Here is a 25302-nt window from a genome sequence, read left to right on the forward strand (position 1 = left end):
GTGTTTGTGTTGAATGGAAAAGACGGAATAATGAAAATTTTAAAAAAAGATGTAAAATGTCCCTTTGCCACTCTGCATTCTAATACAGAACAAAGACCACACTGAGGATTGATTGTATATCAAGCAAGTATAACAGGAGGAACAAACCCTTTTTTTACATGCATGACATTGATGTATTTGTTAACACACATGACATGAGGCAGCATGCTGCTGAATTGTTTAATAATCTGTGAAACATGAAGATGTAAAACCTTCCCTTTCATGATTTGTTGTTCATTTCATTAGCACGTGTGTGATCTGGCTTATTCTATTTCACGACCTCGTCTGTGAAACAAACATTTCATTTGAAGTGTTCTGCTACACTGCTACTCCCGCTTCTTTTCTTTTCTTTCTTTATTTTCTTGCTGCAAGTTTTCTCAGGCAGTCAGAGCAAAAACCAATACAAGGCGTATTTGCATCACATCAAATCAGGGATCAGGCAGGTTCAATTGAAAATGCAGAGCCGGGTTGTTAAACGTTAATTTGTTGATTTAGTGGAGCTAGGAACAAGAAACAAAGGGCCATTTGTGTTTCCTCTGGAGGGAATTTGATCCAATTTGTAAATTCCTTATGTGTTTTCTAATCAATCTATCAACCTATGACAAGAAGTGAAAGATGCAATGTACACTGACTACATTAAGTTACTTCAGTTTGATCCGACTGGCTGAGAGTGCTGTACTGTCCGAGAACACTTTGTAGCATTGCAGAGTGATTTTTACCCAGACAAATCCAAGTCTTCAGACAATTTCTGCATCCACCACATACAAGTAAAACTGACTCCTGTGCTATTGCTCTTCAAAAAGGAATTGTGTCTTTTTTTTCTCACTTTTCTCCTGAAGAAATTCCCACAAAGCAGACGACTACAAAAGAGCACCCATGGAGCTGGTCAAAAGTCAATGTCACGCTCACCAAGAGAGAACATAACAAGCCGGAGATGCAACAGAAGGGGGGTAGGTTGCAAGGACTTTGTCTGCCAACCAAACTGTGTGTGTTCTAAAGCGTGCATGTTGTGTATAGTCCTCTGTGTGTTTATGTGACGTGGTGCATACCTCTTTGCAGGTTCCTGGGACCCCTGGCAGGCTGTTGCAGTCCCTAAGGGTGAACTTGATCTCGATGTAGACTCTCTGGGCTCCTTCTCGGCTGATGTGGCGCGTCCTCAGCCAGTTGTTCTGGTTGGCCTCCATGACGTTACACACCTGGTAGGTCCTCATCGGGGTGTTCCTCTCATCCATTACGCTGATCTCCTCCCACTAAAGATAAGACAGAGGGAGGACAGAAGGAACAGATTGTCACATTTCTGTTTGGGCTCAGGGTCTTCCACTGTCTTTTAGATAGGATGCAAATCTAAATTATCGTTTCAGCTTTTGTATGTCTTGGACAAACATTCAAGTTGTAGTTTCCATTAGTGTTCTTTCCAGGATGAGAGTGTTGTGGCTTGGTGAAACATTTTGTATAGAAAATGTTTGGAAGAATACATTACTCTAAAACAATTTGAAAATGGCTTCATAGGCCTAAAACAAGAGGATGGACCTAATATTATTTACAGGGGAGACATAATAACATATAGCATCACTCCTTCTCCTTTTCTGTTTATCTGCAGAGCTTGTGAGTGTCAGCAGGTCCTCCTTATGGCAGTAAAGCGAGGTGTAGAGTGTGCTGAGATAGTCAGCAGATGTAATGGGAATGGCGTTCTCTTGAAAGGATAAGAAAAACAAAAACAATCCGGATATAATAAAATTCCCTACAGGTGTTGCAGAGATATCAAGTTCAGAAGAGTGTGACAGTGTGTGAGTTCATGTTGACCTTGAAGTGGAAATTTGTGCTCAATTTAAATATATTCCCTGCACATGTTTCTCTGAAATATCTTATCCATTAGAATAGAACTGGTTGGGAGTATTGAACAGGAGAGTGTTTTTCAAGGATATTTTTATGTAAAAGTGAGGTTCAACTTTGCCCTTATAATTAAAAGTAGTGTCATGTATGGGAAACTGTGCCATTATCAGCTAATGCTTTCTTAAGTTGTGGCCCAGAACATTCTTTAATAGGTTACAGGGGACATTGATTTTTTTTACCTTTGACCAATAAATTCTTATCAGGTCATTTCTGAATTGTAGTGGACAATTTTGCCAAATTTGAAAATCTGCGCTATTACGGTTCCTGAAATATCTCTTTCACAAAATGGGATGGCATAATAATGGAAATAGAAAACAAGGTTGAGTAGGTGAGTGAGGAAAGTTAGAAAAAAATTAGAAAGGGAGGAAAAAAAGTTAAATATTAAGCAGGAGGCTGCTGAGGATCACTGACCAGGAAAAGCAACTAATACATACATCGCAGATCTAGCATTAAGTGGTCGTGCAACCAGAGCAGAGAGACGATCAGGAGCCCAATGGCACGTTGACAACAGCACCACTCTGCTTTGTGATTGTCTTATTTCATCGCCAGTCAATGGACAAAGGGGAACTGAGTCCAAATATTGCTTATGGGAAACTGGGCCCAGGTTCAATGAGCTGCGGTTTTTCGTGCAAACCAACATTAAACCAGCATGTTCTGTTTTCATGTCTGGCTGAGTATGAGTGATGATCTGTGTCAAGATGACTGAAGGGCCGTCTTTGTCTATGCTGCACGTGTGCACAGAGCAAGCATGTTTTCTCTAAAGTTAAAGCGTATTTTAGCACTCAAGGTAGGAGTGTGTGTGTGTGTGTGTGTGTGTGTGTAAGAGAGAGAGAGAGAGAGAGCGAGAGAGAAGGAGTAGGAGTAGGTAGGACAGAGCTACTTTGTCTCCCGTCATCTGCTACCATCTGTTTCCACTTCTGACTAAGGCAGTAATTGAGAACACTTCTCGCATGAGCAGAAAAACATTTCTATCTGCATACACACTCAAAGAAAAAGAACATTTCTATTCCTTAAAGAGAAGGAAAATAAACCAATGTGGTTTCAGTGTCTCAAGATATCTGATCCATTTAAGGAGAAGCTCACTGGATGTTCTTAGACACACATATGCAAACACACACACACACACACACACACACACACACACACACACACACACACACACACACACACACAGGCTGGATGAGTTCTGGTTTGTGGGGACGGATGAGAGGACCACCATCTTTGTTCTGAGCTCCTGTCATCATCCTTTAGACCGAAGCTGTAAGCTCCAGAGTGATGAGCATGTATCACCTTACAATCCAGAACGACACACGTTTCATACATACAGGTATGAGGACATACTATGTAGAGGTTTTTCCAATACCAATTGTTCCTTTCTGAAAAGATTATAATACCTATACAGTAACAAATCAGCCAATAACTCTCCCACTCTCCCAAAATTTTAATTTTGTTCTCTCCTGGTTGATTTTAAACAAATTTTCCTTCATTGTATTGAACTGCCTCTCCATACCTGCCTGTTGAATCTATATTATTCCTGTTATTTGCATTTATACAATTTTTCCCTCTCTGTTTGGCCCCTCTGTTTGTATTTTCTTTGTCTATCACAGCACTTTGTAAAAAATTGTTTTTGTTTGTTTTTAAAGGTGCTATATAAATAAAGCTATTATTATTATTATTATTATAATAAAGAGTACTAATCCCAAACCAGTATGATACTTAAAAAAATATAAAATACTATTAACCCCGTGTGGATGGGACATTATTGTCAGTGTTTTTGCGTTGCCAGACTCGAAGAATAAATGAAATAATTTTTGGTGGTTTGACGACGTTCAGTCATAATTGACAAAGAACATAATCTGGGAATAAAAAACATATTATGGAAATTAGTTTGACACACCTGTCTCACTTGTGTCTGCTTGATCTTTGGTAGAAATACAGGTTTTAACGTTAAGCTGATTGATTCACATTTTTTCTGGTTATTTAACCTGGTTTATTTGTTTTGGAGAGGGGAAGACCTCTATGTAATTGTATAACATAAGGAACAACAAACTATAGGGGAATACTAACCTAACATACAGAGGCACTATAGTCAGTTTTAGCTATGTTAGCCTTAGCCTTTGATTTTCTCCAGGGTTTATAAATTACCATTTTGATCTGCGGTCTCCTAGACTTGTTACTGCATTTGAGGCAGTATCAGAGACATTTCTACAACTCTACTGTTGACACACAGCCTGAATCAAGAGTAAAGTACCTTTCATCCCTAACATGTCCTGAATTTCAAATGAAAGTCAAACACTGGATGACCTGAGAGGTGGAGAGAAATACAAGAAAGAAGTCAGGCCAATAAAAAGCCCCCCCGCCCTCCCCCAAAAAAAGCAGCAAAAAAGGCAAAGAGAAACTTTTAAACAAGTGGAGTCCAGCCTTTGGTTGGATTCTTGAGGTAAATCTGATGTGACTGCCCAACAACCCGGCAAAAGCTTGACGCATTTCACCTCCGAGTCCTGAGCACTAAAACAGACCCACATAAAAACAACCCACATTCTCACATAGACCCACACGCTCTCTCTCTCTCTCTCTCTCTCTCTCTCTCTCTCTCTCTCTCTCTCTCTCTCTCTCTCTATTACACACTAAGATGCTTTTAATCTCCCCTGCTGAAACATCTACTGTGTATGAATGGAACTCGAACCAAAAAATGTGGAAGAAAAGGGAAAAGAAAGAAAGAAAGAAAGAAAGCAGAAGATTGTTCGAGCTATTGCAGGCAGCTGACACAAACTGACAGCCAGCTCAGAGTTCCACTCATAAAGGAGGTATCGCTGGAGTCTTGCTCAACATTGTGCACTCACAACCAGCGAGTCATTGTGATCGCACTCACACTTTTCAATTAAGGGAAGAAAGCACGAGAGAGAGAGAGAGAGAGAGGAAAGGAAAGAAAAGAGGAGGGAGAGGAATGACTGTTGGTGAATTACAGGCGCGCCTGGCAGCTAAATAGATCCATCTGTGCTGAGCTGAGACCAGTCGGACATCACAGGATGGTCGCACACACTCCCTCACACACACATAAACACACAAATCTGCATCCCCAGGGAGCAGTGATTAAAGCATTTATGGGAATAGTCATTGAGGGATAAAGAGAGCTTTATGATGTCTTTGTTTATTTCTTTGTCGGCAGAGTTTGGAGTGGCTGGATTACTGCCACTTTCTGTTGTGCAATTTAGTTCCCTCGTTGGCGAGTCTGTTCATCGTCACGTTTGCCTTGTGTAAAAGCACAGGTGTGATTTCAAGCATGGACGCAACCTGCTGGTCTCCATGTGTACTAATGATACCCCGGCCACTTGAGAGAAACTCGAACAGAAACACAACTGGGACAATGTTTGGATTGGCTGAAGAGTTTAAGCTCTGACTCTCTCAACACACACACACACACACACACACAAAGTGAAATGTGTTTCGTGTGTTTGTTCAGTTTGAAGACTAATTAGCATTCAGAATGAAACCCGCCTCCTCCCTGAACCCTCAATCACCTCGGCCAATCAGCACGGAGAAGCTTGATTGCTTTGAAGTGAAGCAGAGACGCCAGATCAAGGTTTAAGTTCAACCATTCACCAGCTTAACATAATATCTCTGCTTCTGCAATCATCTGATGGGTACACCTACGAACGACGTAATTGGCCTCCAAACTCTGGTTTGTGGAGGGGAGGGGCAAACAGACGTGGAAGATGAAGAGAGATGAGGAGGAGTTGTGGGGGTGGGTAATGGGGACGGAGGAGCCTCTGGTGGGAGTGGAGATGTTTGAGGTGGGGGCTCCCATTTTCAAACATCATTAAGACGTATCTGTTTTGTGTCCCTCACAAGGAACACCCCCTCCCTGGTGACAGAAGTGGGTCACTCCACTCAGTCTCAGGCACATCCGGCCCTGCACGGCTCAGATTAAGTTTGACCTGCTGGGGTCAAGTGTGGTTTTGGACTAATTCAGGTAGACAGTGGGCTCAGATTGGTGGGAATTGCCTTTCGCTGGGATCAATCCTGAGGTTTAGAGGTCTGAGGTCAACTAGATAATCCCCATGATATGAAACATTGGATCTTCTCTCAGCTTTGGCACCTTTATCCCACAGTATGAAACTCTCTTATCCCTCTTAAAAATGACAAATGCTATTTGTGTTTTGGTAGTTTATACTTCTTTTTTGTGGATATTCCTTCCCAAAGAACCTGAGAGTAACAGTGATGTTAAAAAAAAAGGCTACACCCAACAGATTCCTCTTTCCTCTCTTTGTTGTCACTTTTTTTAATAAGCTTTAGCTTTTTTTTTTCTCCACGTTAAACCTGCTTGCTATGAAAGTTTTTAAGATTTGTTTTTTATTATTATTTGGTTGTAAAGTTATACCAGCTACCAGGAGAAAACTGTCTATTTTAAGAAGCACTTCAGCCCTCTGCATCTGTCTTCTTAACTGACAACGACTTGACTGAAACAGAGCAATAAGGATCATGTTTATCTAGGAGGAAGATATAATCGCCTCCTTGTACCACAAGACAATATAATTACTACCATGGCAGAGAAGACTGGGCCATCTTTAAACACTTTAATAATTTTCTGCGGTCAGATAGAGCGGCTGATAAAGCTTGAGCCTGACCTCAAAGTGAAGAAACCCAGAGAAAACACTTTTGTTTAGACAATTCCTCAGTCAACACTTTGTTATCAGGGATCTGTTTGTCCTAGTTATTTGACTGAGGAGTTGTGTGCATGTCTGCAGAGCTGGTTTCCCATCAATGTCTGTGCACATTCATGGAGGAGATGCCAGATCCCTACTTTGTTGACAGCTCATGAAAAAAGATTTTACAGAGGATGGAGTTTATTATATATGTTTGACCTTGAGCCAACAATTTTCTTTGAGCGTAAACTAACAACACATGTGCCTTTGCAGACCCATTCTCCATAAAAGTAACTTGTGTACTCTGCACTGTTCAAAATGAGATTCAACCTTTTTGTTCGGCCACACGTGGAACACATTCTGTTTTTCTATAAGGGCCTTGTAAAAAAAAAAAAAAAAAAAACATAAACAAACATCCACAGTATGGCCGCACAATCACAGAATTTCAATAAGGTGAACTTGATACCCTCGCCTGCCTGAGAAAACAACCGGGTAGCTCTGCTTACTTCTCTGCTGCGCACAACCATGAAACCGCGTGTGGCATCCTGCAATTTAACACACTGACGCTGAATAGCAGAGAGGAAGTGTGACTCAAGGGGAAATAGAATTAATTCAGTGCCATTCAACAGCTCCCGACATACAGAACCCGCTCTTATTTCTTTATTGAATGCACTTTTTCGTTCTTCCTCTCTGCACTCTCGCCCTCTTCTCCTCTCACGTCTCTGTTGTCATTTTCTGATGCACTCTGGCTGCACGCCACACTCGGTCCGTATACCTGCAGAAGAGCCAGCTACGCAAGCCCACACTTACATGAAAAACACACCTTCAATTGACACCAACATGTACAAAGAGCATCTCCTCTTATGTAAGAATATTTGCCCCTCCACCCCGTCCCTTCGCTTCACTAAAAAAAAAATTGTAACCCGTAATAAATGGAGGCTCCTCTGCTACGGCTTTTTCAGCACAGCGGAAATAATTTGTAAATTCCCCCTGCAGACTCCCGATTTAGCACAAAGCGCTGAAGAACCCAGTGCTCTCTAAAAACACACACTCCAGTGCTGCAGCTAGATCTCAGCTCCTGCTCCATCCCTGAAAATACGACATGTCAACACTACCTACTAGTTGTGATGAGATTTATACTTTCGGTGCCAGCCTGGGCATAAAGAGAGGGTGATTTTTTTTTGTTTTAGTGTATACAGAATGTGTTTGTGTGTGTTTGTTGTGCTGTATACACTTACCCCTTCATTCGGGTAAGCCTCCCATCCCAGGTCGGCCAAGGCTGACATGGAGTCCAGCAGTGTAACTGCAGAAAAAACAGAAAAAAAGAACAACTATATTAACAAAAAACATCAGTTTCTCTCATGCAACATTTTCCTTCTTTCTCATGGATACACTTCTGTCTTCAAAGGGCATCCCATCCTATCATTTTGACCTTAAGTCAAAAAACTACAAGATTTATTCATCCTTTATACAAGGGTGTCTTTTGTTGTGTTGCAGTACAACAGCAGTGGAATCACAAACAGTTGTAAACCTATAATTTCAGCTATAAGAGCGACTGTGGTTGCGCTGCAGCTGTTACAGTTCAAGGGGACACGAGTCAGTCCATGAAACAGCATTGGAAAAGAAGAAGCAAGAGTTTATTTTACAGTAACATTTACATTCTTAGACATTAAAGTGATAGTCCATCTAAATCCTCTTTTTGTGTATCAACCAAACACCCTTTAGTCTGGAAGAGCTTTAAAACATCTGAAGCTTCTTTGTGGGGAAAAGAGACAGCGGTCAGGTTGTATTCATTGTGGTAAAAGTGAAGTTTTCATGCCACATAAAGAAGTATCAAAATGTTTCCAAATCTCCTCCAACCACACATGCAGCATAATCATCCACTTTGCTTTTCATCTATCTGTATGATCGGTAGTGTACAAAAAGTCACATTTTTTACATAGAAATTGCCAAATAGCCCACTTCGAAGAGCACCAATTTTTTCGCTTTATCCGAGCCAATCATTGGCTGTGTTTACGCCAGGAGAAATCTGAGAAGTTTCCATCAACATTTCACTTTTTTTCTAAAAGTTGTCATTTGAAAACAAACCTAAATGCTTTGAATCCAAGATCATCACAATGACTGTTTTCCTTTCCAGCTCCATTTATCTAAATAACAAAAAGAAAAAAAATCCCTGTGCGAATAAATTAGATGTTTTTAGGTATACAGAGCCATGATTTAAGCCAATGGACACAAATGGAGGTGAATGTAACTTGATTTCAAGAGTAACCTTGTCTTCAAAGACAAAAAAAAAACCCTGCAATAAAACACAGTCAGAAGAAACTTTTAATACGCACTGGTTAGTCTGGAAAGTCTATCAACCCTTCTCTGAACACTTTTCATCCAACTCAACCAGAGAAATAGTCCTTAGAGAGACTGCTGAAAACATGGTCTGTGGATTATCCAGATGTTGTTTCTGGAGATTGTAGCTGAAAGCCTTGCGACATATTAACTCTCTCCATTGCTGGCTTACCCAGCAGGTCATTGAGAAAATGTGCCCTTTTTTGTCTATTTGGTGACAAAACCTTTTCTAGACTCTAATAGAGTTTTATAAAAGAACAAAGATTCAGCTAGTGTGTCAAATGAAAAAAATTTTTTTATCAAGGACAAGCACATACTGTGTGTGATGAATCAACACTTGACTCTGACTTGAATGTGCTACACACTGTGAGTGATCTCTGTGTGACAGGAGGAAGTGAGGGGAGGAAGCAGGAAGGTGAGAATGAAATGTAAAGAGAGGAAGGTGACCAGCGGGGCGGCATAATGAGAACCTGCTCAGATCCTGAAGTAAGGACCTCAACCTTTGTGTGTGTGTGTGTGTGTGTGTGTGTGTGTGTGTGTGTGTGTGTGTGTGAGAGAGTGTGTGTGTTTGTGTGTTTTTGTGTATGTGTGTATTTGTTGAGGCCTTGGCTCAGTCAGGTCGTAATCAAGCCTTCAACACCGCTGACCATCAATATTTAATCAGCATCCATCTGCAGAGGCTGCTGCTTCGGTCTTTCTTCTCCTTGCTCTAACCTAGCTCTCTACAGTTACCTTCCCTCCATTTAAATCTTTGAACGTACACATTCAACCCACGGATCCGAGATCAGATGAGTGAGTCGCTGACCTGAAACAATTTAAACTGACTGCATCACTTTAAAGCAGGACACTTTCATATTCCCGTCAATTTTCACAAGCAGTGACCTGAAAAAACTATTCAAGAGTAAAAAGGAAACAGAGTTTTCTCTCCTGAATGCAAACAAGACTGATCACTCAATGAAGTATCTGTTTAAAAGCCCCTCAGTGTGTCAATACTATGGAACAAAAACTCTGTAAAAATGGGTAGGACCTCTTCTGTTCTTATCTTTCCATCCCTTCTTTTCCTCTCACACTCATAATGTTCACCAGCTCTCAATGAACCATGGCCATTCAGCTCAGCTCTGCACAGCGTGGAAGCAGGAAAGCATGTTTTGCGTTTAGCGTACACGCGTATAGGCACAGCTAGGCGCACATACGTGTGTGTCTGCAGCCTGCATGAGAAAATGGGTATGGAGAAAATAGTGCACATGATAAAGTGAAGCATAGATTGGCTGCAGGGGTGATAGAGAGGTGGGTTACTGTAAATGAGAGGGATGAATGAGAAACAGCAGAGAAGAGGTGCTGAGCAGTAAAGGTCAGCGGCAGCTTCCAGCACAGGTGTGTATTGACACACACACACACACACACACACACACACACACACACACACACACACACACACACACACACACACACACACACACACACACAGTAAAGACAATTTACACCACTTTACTCTGTTCACAGGCATTTGAGTAGCATACAGAAATAGGACATAATGATATAATATGTGAATAAAGGACCACACAGAGAGGCACACACACATCAACTACAGTCCATACACATTATTGGCACACACACATCAACTACAGTCCATACACATTATTTCTACTCCTAGAGAAAAGCTTGTTATCATTGAGCTTCTTGATAGAGCAAAACTGTTTCATGTACAGAAAGGATAATTCTTCTCTGTCTGACTCACTTACAGTAATACGACATTCAATTGTCCCACAAAAAAGGATGGCTGAGTAAGACTGGGATAAATTAAAGGGTAGGTTCATCCAAATGACCAAAACAGAGACATTTTCCTGTATAACATTGACTTGTAAGTTTAACAGAGAGTTCAGAGGTTTTTCCTGCCTTCAATGCAATACAAGAGTGGAATGGAGTTTTCTGCTGTATAGGTATGTCTTTCCAGGAACAATGTCCTAGTTCATCTGTCTAGATAATACACAAACCTTAATGTGATCATTTCCCTTTAAAAGAGCTTACTACAAATGAAATGTTCCCTGTTAAAGCGGATGCACACAGATGAAATACTTTGATATTTTGTCCAGATTAAGTAGGTAATTCTAGTTCCATAGAAGACAAAATCATAGATTAAAGACAAAATCCAAACATTTTGATAAAAGAAAATCACCTCATTGTTCTGTGGAATATCAACTTTAGTGAAGAATTGAAACAGACTGTTGAGCGATCTGCTTTAATTCACTCCATAAAGCCTACAGATGTTTACTGTTAGCCAGCTAGCCAGCAGCGTATACACAGACCATTGTGTGTGTCTGTGTGTGTCTGTGTGTGTGTGTGTGTGTGTGTGTGTGTGAGTTCTGATTACAAACCTCACCAAGTTCTCTCTGTGATTTTCCCCTCATTCTCTTTTTCTTTGTATCTTTATGACGTAGGAGAAACTTAACCAGCGAAATTATTTGCAACCGGATTAGAAGTTAAACTAGCCTAGCATAAACACCAAAAAGCAGGACTAAAGAGCAAGCTGTGCTCTAAAGTATGCTCTGAAGTGTCATTTCTTGTTAAGCAAGTATGTACACACAGGAAAGAAAACACAATATGAGTAAAGGGGTAGTTCATTTTTATCATTTAATTTGTCTTTTAACTTTATCATTCTGAGAATGTGAAGACCAAGACATTCCATCACTGTTTCCAAAACTAGAAAAATAAGACAAAAATGATCTGCACGCCTAAATGTGCAACCTGATCCTTTAAATACTTTACTTTATTATAATAAAGACTTTATTGAGTCTGGAGTCACTCATCATGTAAAAACTAGCCTAAAAATTCTGCTAAGTAAGCTAATGTTCAAGAGACTATTACATATTCAGTAACCATTTTGCATCCCACTGGGAATACACACACATACATAAACCTACAGATCGACACTTTTGGTATCCTCCTCACACCTCCTGTCAATACCACTTATCACCTGTAATCAATGACTGGACTCATAAATTATGTATTAGCTATAGCTTCCTGTCTGCTGACACAGCCAGTATGCATATACAGTATGTATGTTTGTGTGTGTGAGTGAAAACAAGAAGAAAACAGACAAATTGTGAAAATATATCTTCCCCAAAGAAGAACAAAGCCACACCTCTATCTTCTATTTATTTGTCCATTAGTGATTTAATGCTATGCTGTGTTTTTCCTCTCACTCTTTCTTTGCTTTCACCAGGGATTTGGCTAAATTGTGTGAGTGAGTGTTCAGCTTGTGTGTGTGTGTATGTGTGTGTGTGTGTGTGTGTGTGTGTGTGTGTGTGTGTGTGTGTGTGTGTGTGTGTGTGTGTGTGTGAAATCTAAGCCAGGGGCAGGCCAGCTTGGGTCCTTGATAAAAAAAAAGCCAGCCTCATCACTCAGTCACTCAGATCAGGCTCATGTTCGATCTAATGACCAGTCTGTCTCTCACTCTCTCTCTCCATCTCCTTTCCACACAAACAAACACATTTTAAATCACATCTCTTGTTTTTTTTAAGAGATCAAGATTAACTTTATTTCTCACAAAGTGAGAAATTTGTCTTGGGCTCTTCACCCATGCTGCAGCGATAAAAAAATTACCAGCTAAAAATGACATTTCATTCACAGGGAATAAATAAACTAATCCATACACACGCACATGTGGCCTGCTTACTGTGAGAGTTGTTCGCTTACAGGGAGACATGCTGTTTTATTGATTTTCAGCATCAAACTATGAGGTTTACATTGTGAGAGTGAAAGATGAGGAAGAAGGGGAAGTGCAAGGATGGCAACGCAATAAAACGCTGAAACCACAGCTAGAGTACGTATAGAGCCATGTGCTGAAAATATTTCCATTCTCTTTGCCTCTTCATCTCCTGCTGTCTATTTTTCTTCTCACTCCTGTTTCCTCCCTCTGGGATGTCTACTCTAGCTTTGTCTTTCTTCCCTTCTTTTTCTTCCTCCTTTTTCTGTTTGTTTATGTCTCTTTACCATCTCTCTCTCTCTCTCTCTCTCTCTCTGGTTTGGTATCCACTTCTTCAGCATGGGCTTCGAGAAGCTGTGATCCACCTGCCAAGAATCAAACAGCGCTGCCAACAGCCAGACTGGCACATAAAGACACCAGGATGCTTACACACACTCACTCACTCCAACACAAAACGGACTCACACACTCTCAGATGGTGCCAGTGCCGCAGACAGAAAGACTGCTCAATAAGACCACCAAACAGACCCAATATAGAGAACAATATGTGACTGCAAAATGAGCTCTTTTCAGCTCAGAGACAAATACTACATTGGAGCTGTAAAGTTGTTATATATAAAGAATTAGACTCTCTGTCACATTCAACATGCTAATATACATGTACGAGCCTCACATGTTGTTGTTTTTAAATAATAATAATAAATACTTTAAAAAAAAAGACAACATCAGCTAAACAGATTTTCACCCAGGTTTTTATGTCCCCACACACCCTAAAGTTGTTAAAGCCTTTATTCGCCTTGCAAGAAAATGCTGACATGCACAGTTTACAGTCATCAAGGTAATAGAGAGTGAAGAGGGGAAAAAAGAAATGCAAATCAGATGCTGATCATCTCTTTTAGGTACATATTATATAAAAACATATCACACTGTTTTGCAGTCGTTGAATTTATGATGTTATTAGTGGGACATATTTTAGCCTGCTTTTTGCTGAGATAGATGACTTAAAGGCTATTTAAATACACTTATAAATGCAATAAAGGGGGCGCTGGTAGCCTAGTGGTTAGTGTGTGCGCCTCATATACAGAGGCTGAAATCCTCTGGGGGGGGGGGGGGGGGGGTTAGAATCCGACCTGTGGCTTCTTTCCCCCACCATGTCATTCCCCACTTTCTCTCTCCTCAATTTCTGACAATATCTACTGTCCTATCTCTAAACAAAGGCATACAAAAATAAACCCTTAAACAAATGCAATAAAAAAAACAGCTATAACTGTGCTACCACACACACACACACACACAGACCTCCCCCTGCTTCCACTCCACTGAGAGTGCAGTTGAGAGTTGTCAGGGCAACAAACGGGAGGACGGAGAGCAGGATGAAGGAGTGTTGAGAGTTGAGCTCTGAACTTTAGGACCAAACTGCCGTCACACTGAGTCTTTCCCTCTCACTGTCTGTTCATCAGTCGTCTCTCCACTCATCCACAAACCACCAGAGGCTCTCAATTTCTCTCCTCTCCTCTCCTCCAGTTTTCTCTCTCCGTCTGCGCTGTCATCTTCTGTTCGGACTATTTTTATCAAAGCTGTGCGTTAGTGTACGTCCTTCCTCTCCTTACCTCAAGTGACTTTAGCTTGTCATTATTATTTTATACTCAGGCTATTTTTTTTTCTCTATAATGCTTTTATCCAGCTTCCTCCATTAAGACAAAATTCTGTAGAGGGAATATTGAACACATGCATTAACACATGCATTAACCCCTTTTGTCAGGTGAACTATCAGACCTCCATCCTTTTACACCCTAAAATTTAAGCTTTATTTCCAAACCCTTTTAAGGTATTCTGAACATTTTTTTTACCCACATGCATAAAGGTGGAGTTATGATAGAAATGTTTTCCCAACCAAACTGCACACATTTGTATTCACACCTCACATTTCCAGACTCTATTATGCTGTTTGTGTGCGGAGGAAGTGTTTTTGCCTCGAGAAGCCACATCCCCATTTGCAGTATTTTTAATTTCATGTTTCAATAACACTTTTCGGAGGGATGTGGGGGGATCTAGCGGGATTTCAGGGCGGGAAAAAGTGTTATTCTCTTTTGAGTGTGATATCTGTCTGCAAACGTGTGTATGAATAATTCAGTGGATTTAAATTAAATTCTAATCCTGATTCTTCTTTGATTCAGCTCGATTACCCCGCCTTTCTAACTTCCCTTCTCTGTTCAGGGAAATGTTCCACACTTGGACAAACACAACATTAAATTTATTTGGGTCGTATTGAATTGTATAAATTAAAAACGGCAGGCATACATGGAGATCCAAATGAGCGATAGACAGGAGCAGATCACTGAACGTTGAAGCTGATTTTCAAAATACAATAAGATTCTAAAGGCAAAATGTTAGTTGTCTGTTTGAATTATGAATTGATAGAAAAGTGCATCAGAGCTCGTAATTACTTTCCCTTAAATATGACTTTGTTTAATATGTACGGTTTAATATAAATACGTTTCATTTCACTTTTCATTAATATGAATTTTCACATTACAAGTATGCATGTATGCAGGTTGCCCAGGATCTTAAACTACTTTTAATTCTGTCAAAATCTGTGACTTTTAAGAACACTGTGTGCATCTGTATTGCAACAAACGTGTTGAGTTTCATTTGGCGGGTCCACCTGACACATTGGCCTTGCAATGCTGATTTTAAACGGAAAAATACTGACACCCTCACAATTTAAGTAATGACGTTAGTGTCCGAAACGTCAAACAGCAATCACAGGTTAACTCATGATATGATACTGTCGTCGAAACATAATGAATAATTATGTGATATACTCTCCCAGTGAAACAAAGACAAGGCCTTCTGAGACTAAAAGAACAAACTATAAGATGTGATTTATCAAAAACATTCACCAATAACAACTGTAACAGCCAGCAGAAATCTACATCCAACCTTAAGTCATATAAAAAATAAGTCAACATAATAGTCAGAAGCTTTTTACTCTCCTGTTGCAATTTGGTAACAAAAAATGTGGCAATCCTTCAAATCTTTGCAATGTTCAGGGCAGCTGCTTCAGTGATGTGAGTTTCAAAAAGGATGTCCATGGGTTATTCAAATCTGTATCACCTAAGCCTTGAAAACTAAACATCAACCCAAAAGACAGATGGTGCACATACTTCAAGATAAAAATGAAAATATTCTTGTGTGTGATGAAGTGGACGTTGTCGAGCTAGCGTTTTTAAACCACCCCCCCACCCCCCTCTCCCTTTGTGACAGGAAGTACATTAGCCTACTCTGCTGTTTCATATACACTGACAGCTTTAGCAGAACAGAAAAGATGCCAGTCTGACAGACTGTGACAGGACCACTGCCCTAGTTTGTCGCATGAAGAGGCTTGTGTTTGTGTGTGTGTGTGTGTGTGTGTGTGTACAGTATGTGTGTAGTTGAATGCTTACAGGGGTTGAACTGTGACTCCCAGTCACATCCATACACTTGTTTTCTTTAATAAACTTCATCCACCAGTATACCAGCTGCTCATCAGCGGCAAAGAGCAACAAACACATCAACTATAACACACACACAAAAGCACACCCAAACCAGAGACATTGAGGATTCAAGGTAGAGAGATACGCCTCCGCACTTGCTTCAACTGTGACGCATCACACCATTCATTTAAAGAAGTGATTTTAAAAAAGCTTGTGAAGTGAAAAGAGTGAATGAGGAGTGAATAATAAAGCCTTTGTTTTAAATAAGACATAGGAGGGCATATTCTCAAGGAGTGTTGAACACCTTTTTTGTGCTTAAAAGTCTCCCTGCGTGTGTGTGCTTCTTTTTTTCCCCCTTTTTCTTAACCTTTTTTGTGCTTTGTTAGTTATTTGACATTTCTGCTGATGGCCAAAGCTCACACACACTCACAGACTCTCTCTCTCTCACACACACACACATGCACACACACACATGCACACACACACACGCACACACACACACACACACACACACACACACACACACACACACACTCAGGCCTGTCACACAGTGGCTGGTCACACGAGGGTAAATTTGCTGGGGATCTCAGAAGTGAGCTGCAACAGTGGAGACGCTTAGCAAATCACATGTCAGATAAAAGTGTGCGCTGACATGTCTGGCACTGTGGGTAAACACTGATATAACATATACAAACACAACAACCATGGTTGTCCGGCTAGCTGTGTGTCTGTCCGCCCTGCTGCCCCCTGTCAATCAAAGTTAAACCAATTTTCCCTGAAATGGACACCATCAAACAGGGAAAGGAAAGAATCATTACTAGCTAGCTCAAGGGTAAAGCTAAAAGGATGACATACTGTGTTGGAAAATTTGACTTTCAAATCTCTCCAAGTCAACATTGCAACATTTGTTAGCCCAGCTTTGTTTTCTGCATTATTTTTTAAGACGTTATATTTCATCTGCAACCTGACCGAGGGCTCTTGTCTCTGGCTGAATGAGCTCTCATCACTGACAGTAAACTAAACGTTCATGCTGATGCTGAAGTGAAGTTGAACAGATATGCATGAATCAGCACAGCACCTGATTCTGCTTTTCTGCCTCGTCATGTCGGAGTCTGTTGACATTTTCTTTTTCCATTCAGCAGTGTTTAGACACCACCATATCTCATAGCCTCTTCTGCTATGTGTTTACTTCATCTTCAGTTCTGTAGATTTCTCTGTCAAAGCTCAAAGTTTTGTCTTTTAACCTCTTTACTTTCTCTTTTTCTCACAGCATACAGACCAACGTCAAATGAACCGGACTGCAGCGTCCCCTAGCAACCGTGTGCTTTCCTTAGCAACAGGCGGCTGTGGCTCAATTGGTAGAGTCGTCGCCTGAACCTGAAGGTCGAGGGTTCGATCCCCAGCTGGCCAAATGTCCGATGTGTCCTTGGGCAAGACACTTAACCCTAAATTGCTCCCGCTGCTTCAGTGGTGGTGTATGACTGGGATTAGTTATTTATGGATGATACTACATAGCGACCACAACCATCAGTGTGTGAAAGGGTGTGAATGGGTGGGTGTGACATGTGGTGTAAAAGCGCTTGGAGTAGTTGGAAGACTAGAAAAGCGCTATATAAGCTCAAGTCCATTTATCATTTACAGTTTGTTCTTCTTAACAACTGTGATATATCGAGGGATAGCAGACCGTTGGGCGTAACTGGCCAATCAGAATCGAGTATTTACCACAGCTGTGTAATACAGTCTTATAATATACCTAGTTCACAGTCGTTCATTAGCAGAGAAAAGATGGCAGCACTGGTCAGCAAACATACTTTATCTGCCTCTGACCTAAATCCTCGGCTGTTTGTTTATAAAGCTGGTGAAATCAGCCTTTCACAGCCGCTGCATGAGCCAAGCCCGCAGAGCAAACAAGAAGAGAAAAACCGAAAGAGAGGGAGAGGTAGGGAAACAACCAAATTCAATTTAGCAATATTAAAGGTCAGGATGGAGGGATGCAGGGCTGGGAGTGAGGAGGAGGAGTGGGAGGAAGAGAAGAGGAATTGGAGCGTATGTGTGTGTTCGAGTGGCGGGTAGAAAACGGTCAAGGCCCAGTGATCAGTGATTTGACCAGCAGTTAAGGGCTTGTTCTGAGGGGGAAGGGGTCGGCAGACATGGTGGGGGCCCTTTTATACTAAAACTCCACTACAGCCATCATACCTCAGACACAGAGGGGCTTCTTTTGACATTAATGAACTCAGAAATCATTCAAGCCTGTGAACCTAATGACTGCTCGAGTGTAGATTAAGCCGTTAAGGACACATGTTAACTTTAGCAGTAGGCTAGAAAATGAAATATTTTGATAAGGCGTAATACTTTGTACCAAATAAGGGAAGGTCTCTGTTTCTAAAGCAAGTTAATAAACATAGAGAGTAAGAACGAACTCAAAACAGGATTTTTTTCAGCTTTTTCATGTAGCATTTTACACATAAATTGACGTTACCACATTCATAAGAAGTAGCAGCCATAGCATAAAAAAAAGCATTGTTTCTTTTATTCTCAAACACTGACATTCCTCTCCTGACAGGAAATATGAAGGGGGGATTGTTAGCTTAGCTGAGCTTAGCACATAAGCCGGAAGAAGGAGTAAATAACCAGACTTGCATATCTAGCTCAGTAATTACCTTCTTATAGTCGGTTTGTTGAGGTACAGCAGGAAAAATCTGGGATTATTTATCAGGATATTTCTTGAAAACACACATTGACTTAATGGACATCTAAAAGATGACAAGACTGAGGGAAGTTGTCAGAAAACACAGTTAAGACTGAACAAAAAAGGTATGTGTCACCTAAGTTAATCATTGAGCTTTGAGTTTTTCTTTGTAGAGTTTTGTATTCCTTGGATGGAACCGTCTTTTAGAGTACCTGCAGTAGATTAAAGTGCACTTATCCATAAGAAGACATATAACATAACCATGTTACACAAACACACACACTTTCAAGACGATCCTTAAGACACTGAGGGTGCTGTTTTGGGTTCTCTACAGCATAGAGAAATGGGTGGGTTATACTCTGTTTAGAACAACGTCTGTGTCTTTGTTCTTTTCTCCCCCCGCACTCTTTCTTTGTTTCACAGATTCTCTCTCTTGTGGATTTGTAATTCTGTCTTTTATCTGTAATTCCAGTCTCTCTCTTTGTCTCTCCCTCTCTGAGACACACACACACACACACACACACACACACACACACACACACACACACACACACACACACACACACACAATGAATCCATGAGGTGAAGCCCTCACAGCAGAATCCTTCTCTGTCACTGAGCTGTATTTATAACCCCATCTATCAGCCAGCACAGGGAATACGTGACACTATTCTCTGGACCAAGACCACCAAGCTGCCCCCCAGCTGTACATTACGATAGCAAGGGCGTACATGTGTACGTGTGTGCATGCATGCGCACATACAGTACATCATGTGTGCACATGTATGACTTTGGTAAATCACAAGCTCCACCGTGGCTCGTGGTTCCTGTCCAACTGTTACACTGCCACTGGAGGTCAGGAATAGAAAAAAGAGAGAGAGAGAGAAAAAAACAACCAGGGAAAGAGAGAGAGAGAGATGGAGGCCAGGAGGGAGGCTGATATAAAATAGAGAATAGGATTACAGTGAAAGAGGTAGAAAAGAAAAACAGGAGGGGTGCTCGCGCTTGCTGTCTCTCCCTGATGAGAGCCGAGATCTATATCCTCTCCTGTCCAAGGTCATGGTTGTTACATGGGAGCACGGCAATCTCCAAGCCTCACACACATACGCATGCTGACAACCACTTAATGAGGTATGGTTCTGCCGATAACTACAAGCAACCATTATAGATTAAAGCAATTAAACCAGAGGCCACCTTTGACCCAACATTATACCACAGTCAGGCTCTTGTGTGAATCATAAGAAAGAAGGGCACGCTTTACATATGCTTGCCTCTGCACTAACTGCTCACCCTCATGTTATCCTTACAGAGCAATAAGGTAGTCACCCCCCCTCCCCCGAGCACCCTCGGGCCAATCCAATGAAAAGTGTACTGAAGGCCATTGACAGATTACAGTAAACCTCCAGACTTAAACATAAACCACATTATCCCAAAGTTTTGTTCTCTTTTTATAAAGATATAATGTATTTATTGGTGAAAATGTAAATATTTCAAACATGTTTTATGTCAACATACAACACGTATTATACATTAGACTATATATTAATGGATAAAGCCTGGGTGATGTTAGCCATCTGTTATGGCAGGGGGGGCTACAGAGGCTCATCGGCAGCAGCCGCCATGTTGGAAATGCTGTCTCAACCTCACTTTCAGTCAACCTAACGACAGGCTGAGAGCCAGAGCTGAGGCAGATATGGATAACACGTATCATTTTCAAAATCAATACGAAGCCATTTAAAAAAAAAAGAATCACCCCCCGTACAGTATGTGCCAGTGATAACAATAACTAATCAATATTTTGTTTTTTGTACCAGGCTGTAAATGCTGTAAAAACTGCTTTTTTGCATGTTGTGTGTTTGTGACTTCCGGTGTTCCTGGAGCCGGCCTCATGCAGACGCTCGACAAACTGCAGGTTTTTGCTCTTCCGCATTGGCTTCATTTTTCAAGACCAAGTGTTTTATTTTTGTGTCTAAGTTTGGATCTTTGCTCTTTGTTTTAGGCCAAACAATCATGAAAAAGTATTAAAATCACTTTTCAAGTCTTTATGACGCAAGCTACTGTGAGGAACTTTCATTTTACGTTGACCTTCAGGACTCTTGTTGGTAAAACTGTACATCCGATCTTTGCTGATCTTGTATGGTCCTGTATGAAGTGAAAGTACTCTTTGAGACGAAACGTCTCATTCTGCTTTATCTTAAAGACCCGAGGTGCTGCTCATTATGAATCTTTGCCGTGGTAAATGTAAACAAAGTCTTTTAAGGCATTGTGTAGTTAATCTCCTCGCCTGACACTGAACCTGTGGCTAACAAGCATTACAAATTGACCTTATTCTGGGTGATCTTGTTTGCTTTTGTAGGTCATAAAGAGGCATCAGTATTCATATCAGTGTGCTTCATAACCTGCAAAAAACTCCTCACAGGAGATTTAATGTCCACATAGAAATAAAAACTCAGCCCACTCTTGATCATTAATGAAATTATAAATCCATTAGCACACCGTTCACAGGCAGAATTTGGACTTAAATCATTAATTTGCCTGTAAAAATGCACTTGAATAAACATACACTGGCAGAGGAAGAAAACACTGTTTTCAGCTCTACTTGTGCTGCTCCAGTGTGTGTCTAGGATTGAGGAGGTATATTTAGAGTCGGTGGGAAGACCCAAAAATAGAAAATACATGTAGTGATGCTCCTCTCCCAAACTTGGGTCTTCATGAGGAGGATGCAAATAAAAGGTGGCGTAAAGGTGCAAAAAAAAACAAGATCATGAAGAGGAGACCCTTGCTGGGTTTCTGTGTTAGAAGAGGGGATGAGGACAGCAGGACAAAAAGGGACCGTGGGAGCCCTGCGAGCACCCACCCTGCTGTTACATCAGCGTGCCCTCAGGGTGCAGACAGACGGGGTGTTGGGCTCCCTCTGCTGGTGCACAAAAACTCCTCCACTACTCTCCTTCCTCTTTAACAAAGACCTTCAGAGGAGGCTCTTCATCACAACAGCTTTTGAATGAACTCATTTCAATGTAATTTCATGTTCCTCGGTTTGCAGCTAGCAGCAGTTTCAAGCATTCCTATCAATTCTCCAAAAAGGTCCACTCTTGCACATGTATTTATCGTGAGTGACTATTTGAGCGCACATCAATCGCTCCAGTAGTAAACTGAGCGTGTTGACAGCTTAACACTGTTTCTCTGCAAATACTATCAGCTCCATCAAAGGGCCTGTGTTCTTAATTGAGCCTTGAGAGCTGTATCTCTCCATTTTATGACAGCCTCGCTTCTGCTACCAGACAGACTCAGAGGAAGGATTTCCTGGAATAACACGACTACAGAGATGCGTGGGTGGAGAATATGCACACTCATAGACACAGACACAAGGTACGCACACACACACACACACACACACACACACACACATACGCATACATACACACACACACACTGGCACAAAATAGAGCAATCCCTCTGCTAAGCAGGCAGTCACAGCAGGAAAACTGGCAGGCCCGAAAGGTAAAACGCACTACATAGAGTGCGTGGCGGGCAAAAATGGCTTCATTGGATTACTGTCCCATTGGGGCATGCACACACACATACATACACACACATACACAAGCTGAGCAATGGACTTAAGGGTGCCAATTAGGCCAATAGTCTGACACAGCAGGATAAAGAAATAACCAGAGGATGAAAGAACAAATAAGTCACACACATACACACCTGCCTGGAAGATAAAAGGTGTGTAGACGTGATGAAAAGCCCTCTAACCGAAAACGTCTTTGCTGAATATTGTAAACACACAAACAGACATAGAAGCCCACCGCCTGCCCGTTTATCTAAATCAACAGTTTCTTCAGCTTCCAGTCAGTTTCATCATTCCTGCTCATTTTAATAAATATTTCAGCAGGGTGTTAGTGTGTTGTCTCCCGCTGTTAAAGCTCTCCTCCACGCTCGCTCCCTATCTATCCTCAGGAGCCTCCTTTGTTCTGTGTGAACTCCTCGGGGCTGTGACATACATTCAGCACACCGAAGATATCCCGTGGAAACCTTGTGTGGTCTGTCAATGATGTGTGTGTCTAATGAGGACTGTTTGACTTTTAAACGTATCATGTTAATGCTGAAGATGTTGAAGAGAGAAAGTGAGTGGGAAGAAGCAGAAAATGTCAATGACAGTGAAAAGAAAGGGATGGAGAGCTGCAGATCAGGACTGAGTGGATCTTTGGGGAACACTGAATGAAACAAGTCACAGATCTAGTCACAGCTGTATCAACTCCGATCAGACAGTCTGGCAGGCAACCATGACCATACAGACGCTTCCTTTTTCACTTCAAATACCCAACAAGTTGCTAAACAGAAACCAATAAAAGTGAATGTGACTTTTGCATGCTGCTCTCTTTAGTGCAACTTCCCGTTAAATTAAACAAACCAGCCCTCCATGTTTCAGCCCAGCAAGCAGTCATAAGTAGTTAGTGAGTGAATGCATTGGCTCATTTCAGGCCAGGCATCAATGTTAATACAATAAGTGAGAGAGGCTCAGCAGCAGCGTGTGACAAATTTCATGTAATTGCTGCTGCTCATTTTCAGACTGAGGCAGTCCTCAACATTTATCAGTGTGTTTAAATACAGATATCTATAATTAAGAAAGATGTTGGCAGAGATGTCAATGTTGTGCGTGCGTAATTATTATTAGTTAGGCGAGTTTAAAGCAAGACAAATAGTTGAACCGATTAATAAAACGTCAGAAAGTCAAAATGTCCACATCAGTCTCCTCCATCTCCAGCATGGTAGAGCTGCCTATGTGTGTATATGTCATACAAATTTAATGTCAGTGTCCTCGGAATAGAAAAAAAAAAGCGTGACCAACAATGTTTTCCCTCCCTTTCTCTCCGCTTTTTCTCAATGCATGATTCATAACCGAGCCGAGCACTTAACGGGAGTCTCCGCCGCCTCGCTCCGCTCCTACCCGGGCGAGAGGAACCGCGGGATGCCCGGGCTCCCCCATACATCCGCCAAACACACAACACAGCAAGGCAACACGCGCACGACCCCGTCAGGGCACCCACCTTCATTCTCCGGGTAATTCCGTAAAGCTCGACACGGCGACAAGGTTTGAAAAAGTAGAAGCAGGCAGGACAGGAGGGAAAAGGATGGATAGATCCACAGGACGCGTGGTGGTGCCATTTTTCAGGCTGCGCTGCGCCCTCGCTGCATCCCTGTCGGTGGTGTCGAGTCGGTGAGCGCAGCCCTGCGATTGAGGAGAGAGAGCAGAGGAGAGGAGAAGGGTGAGAGAGCGAGCGAGCGAGAGAGAGGAGGAGACGCTGGGAAGGAGGGTCCACAGTCAGCCAAATCCTGTCAATCAGCTGCATGACTCCCGGGGTGGTAAAGTGGCCTCTGAAGAGACTCCTCTTCTCCTCACACGCGGTTTCACTGTAAAAGTAATATGTATAGGACACCGTCTCATATGGAGTTTAAAAGTATATTTTTTATTTTTAATAGAGGCAATGTTTTTCTTGCATAAAAAACCTGAATAACACTTCTAAAGCTTCAAGGACAAAATCAGCATTTTGTATTGTTTTTCTAAAAGCCCTTCAAAAGTGAGCTTCAAGAGTGAAGATAATTAATATATGTCGGAACATTTCTTTGGATTTGCTGATTTTAGGTACATTTTGGTAGTATTCACTTTTTTTATTCTATAGAGCCTATTTGATGCCAAAAGTTTGGAGATGATAAATGTTGATACAATATTGATAGAACATATTGATATGAAAGTTCATATTCAACTCATTTCACAACAAACAGGGACATCTTTGAATACATTCAACAGAAAGGAGCATATTGAGACTGGTTTACGCTTCTGATTCAAATCATATGCAGTAAAGTAGTAGTCTATGCATCAGTGGCCTAAGCCACTGTGAGCAGGTTGGTGTGTCTGCTTAGCTCTGCAATACTCCAGATATACAGCCGCTAGTTGGCAGTGCGGTTACGATGCTAGTTATAGCGTCAGTGTCCAGTTCCGCCACATTTTCTGCTTGTTTGTGTACAGGAAACCGTGGCCACTGAAATCGAGCGTGTCATGTTGGCGTTTGAGCTGATAAATATTGAGCAGCAGTGGATTAAACTGGCTTGTAGTGTTCTTCCCAAGGCAGAATTTTAAAAACAACGGCGATACTGGATGCAGGATATACGATGCTACCCAGCTGACCAATTACAGGGCGAGCAGTCTGCGTTGTTTCTACGTGTAGTTACATTTTTGAGAAAGTGCACGTCAGGCTATACGTACGCAGGCCGATACAGACTTGAAATGTATTACCATGGTTGGATAAAATACAGTTAATGAAAATGTTCATGCAATAAACCGAGGGATTCACCCACTCTCTTGGTTAGAACAAACCACAACAAACCTATCCATCTCATCGTAACCCTGGGATAAACGGGTCCTTCTCACTGCAGAAAATAAACTGTCAATTATTTTGATAGGCAACATGGGCACATGGCAATTACTGGATTAGTGTCAGCTCAGGCTCGC

At 41.5% G+C, this 25302-nt stretch overlaps 1 protein-coding gene across 2 annotated transcripts in view; it reads right to left on the reverse strand.

Annotated features, from left to right (window-relative positions):
- epha4b (eph receptor A4b) overlaps nt 1–24040 on the reverse strand; it is an 88796-nt gene extending 64756 nt beyond the window's left edge. For both annotated transcript variants that reach the window (XM_061044421.1, XM_061044419.1), the window contains exons 1-3: nt 23840–24040; nt 7817–7881; nt 1089–1289 (exon numbers count right to left, since the gene is read on the reverse strand). In XM_061044421.1, coding sequence (XP_060900404.1) covers nt 1089–1289; nt 7817–7881; nt 23840–23957 — 384 coding nt within the window. In that variant the 5' untranslated portion in view covers nt 23958–24040. The remainder of the gene's footprint in view (nt 1–1088; nt 1290–7816; nt 7882–23839) is intronic.
- Nucleotides 24041–25302: the final 1262 nt, after the last annotated feature.

This window comes from Labrus mixtus, chromosome 8 (genome assembly GCF_963584025.1).
Source record: "Labrus mixtus chromosome 8, fLabMix1.1, whole genome shotgun sequence".
Taxonomy (NCBI): domain Eukaryota; kingdom Metazoa; phylum Chordata; class Actinopteri; order Labriformes; family Labridae; genus Labrus; species Labrus mixtus.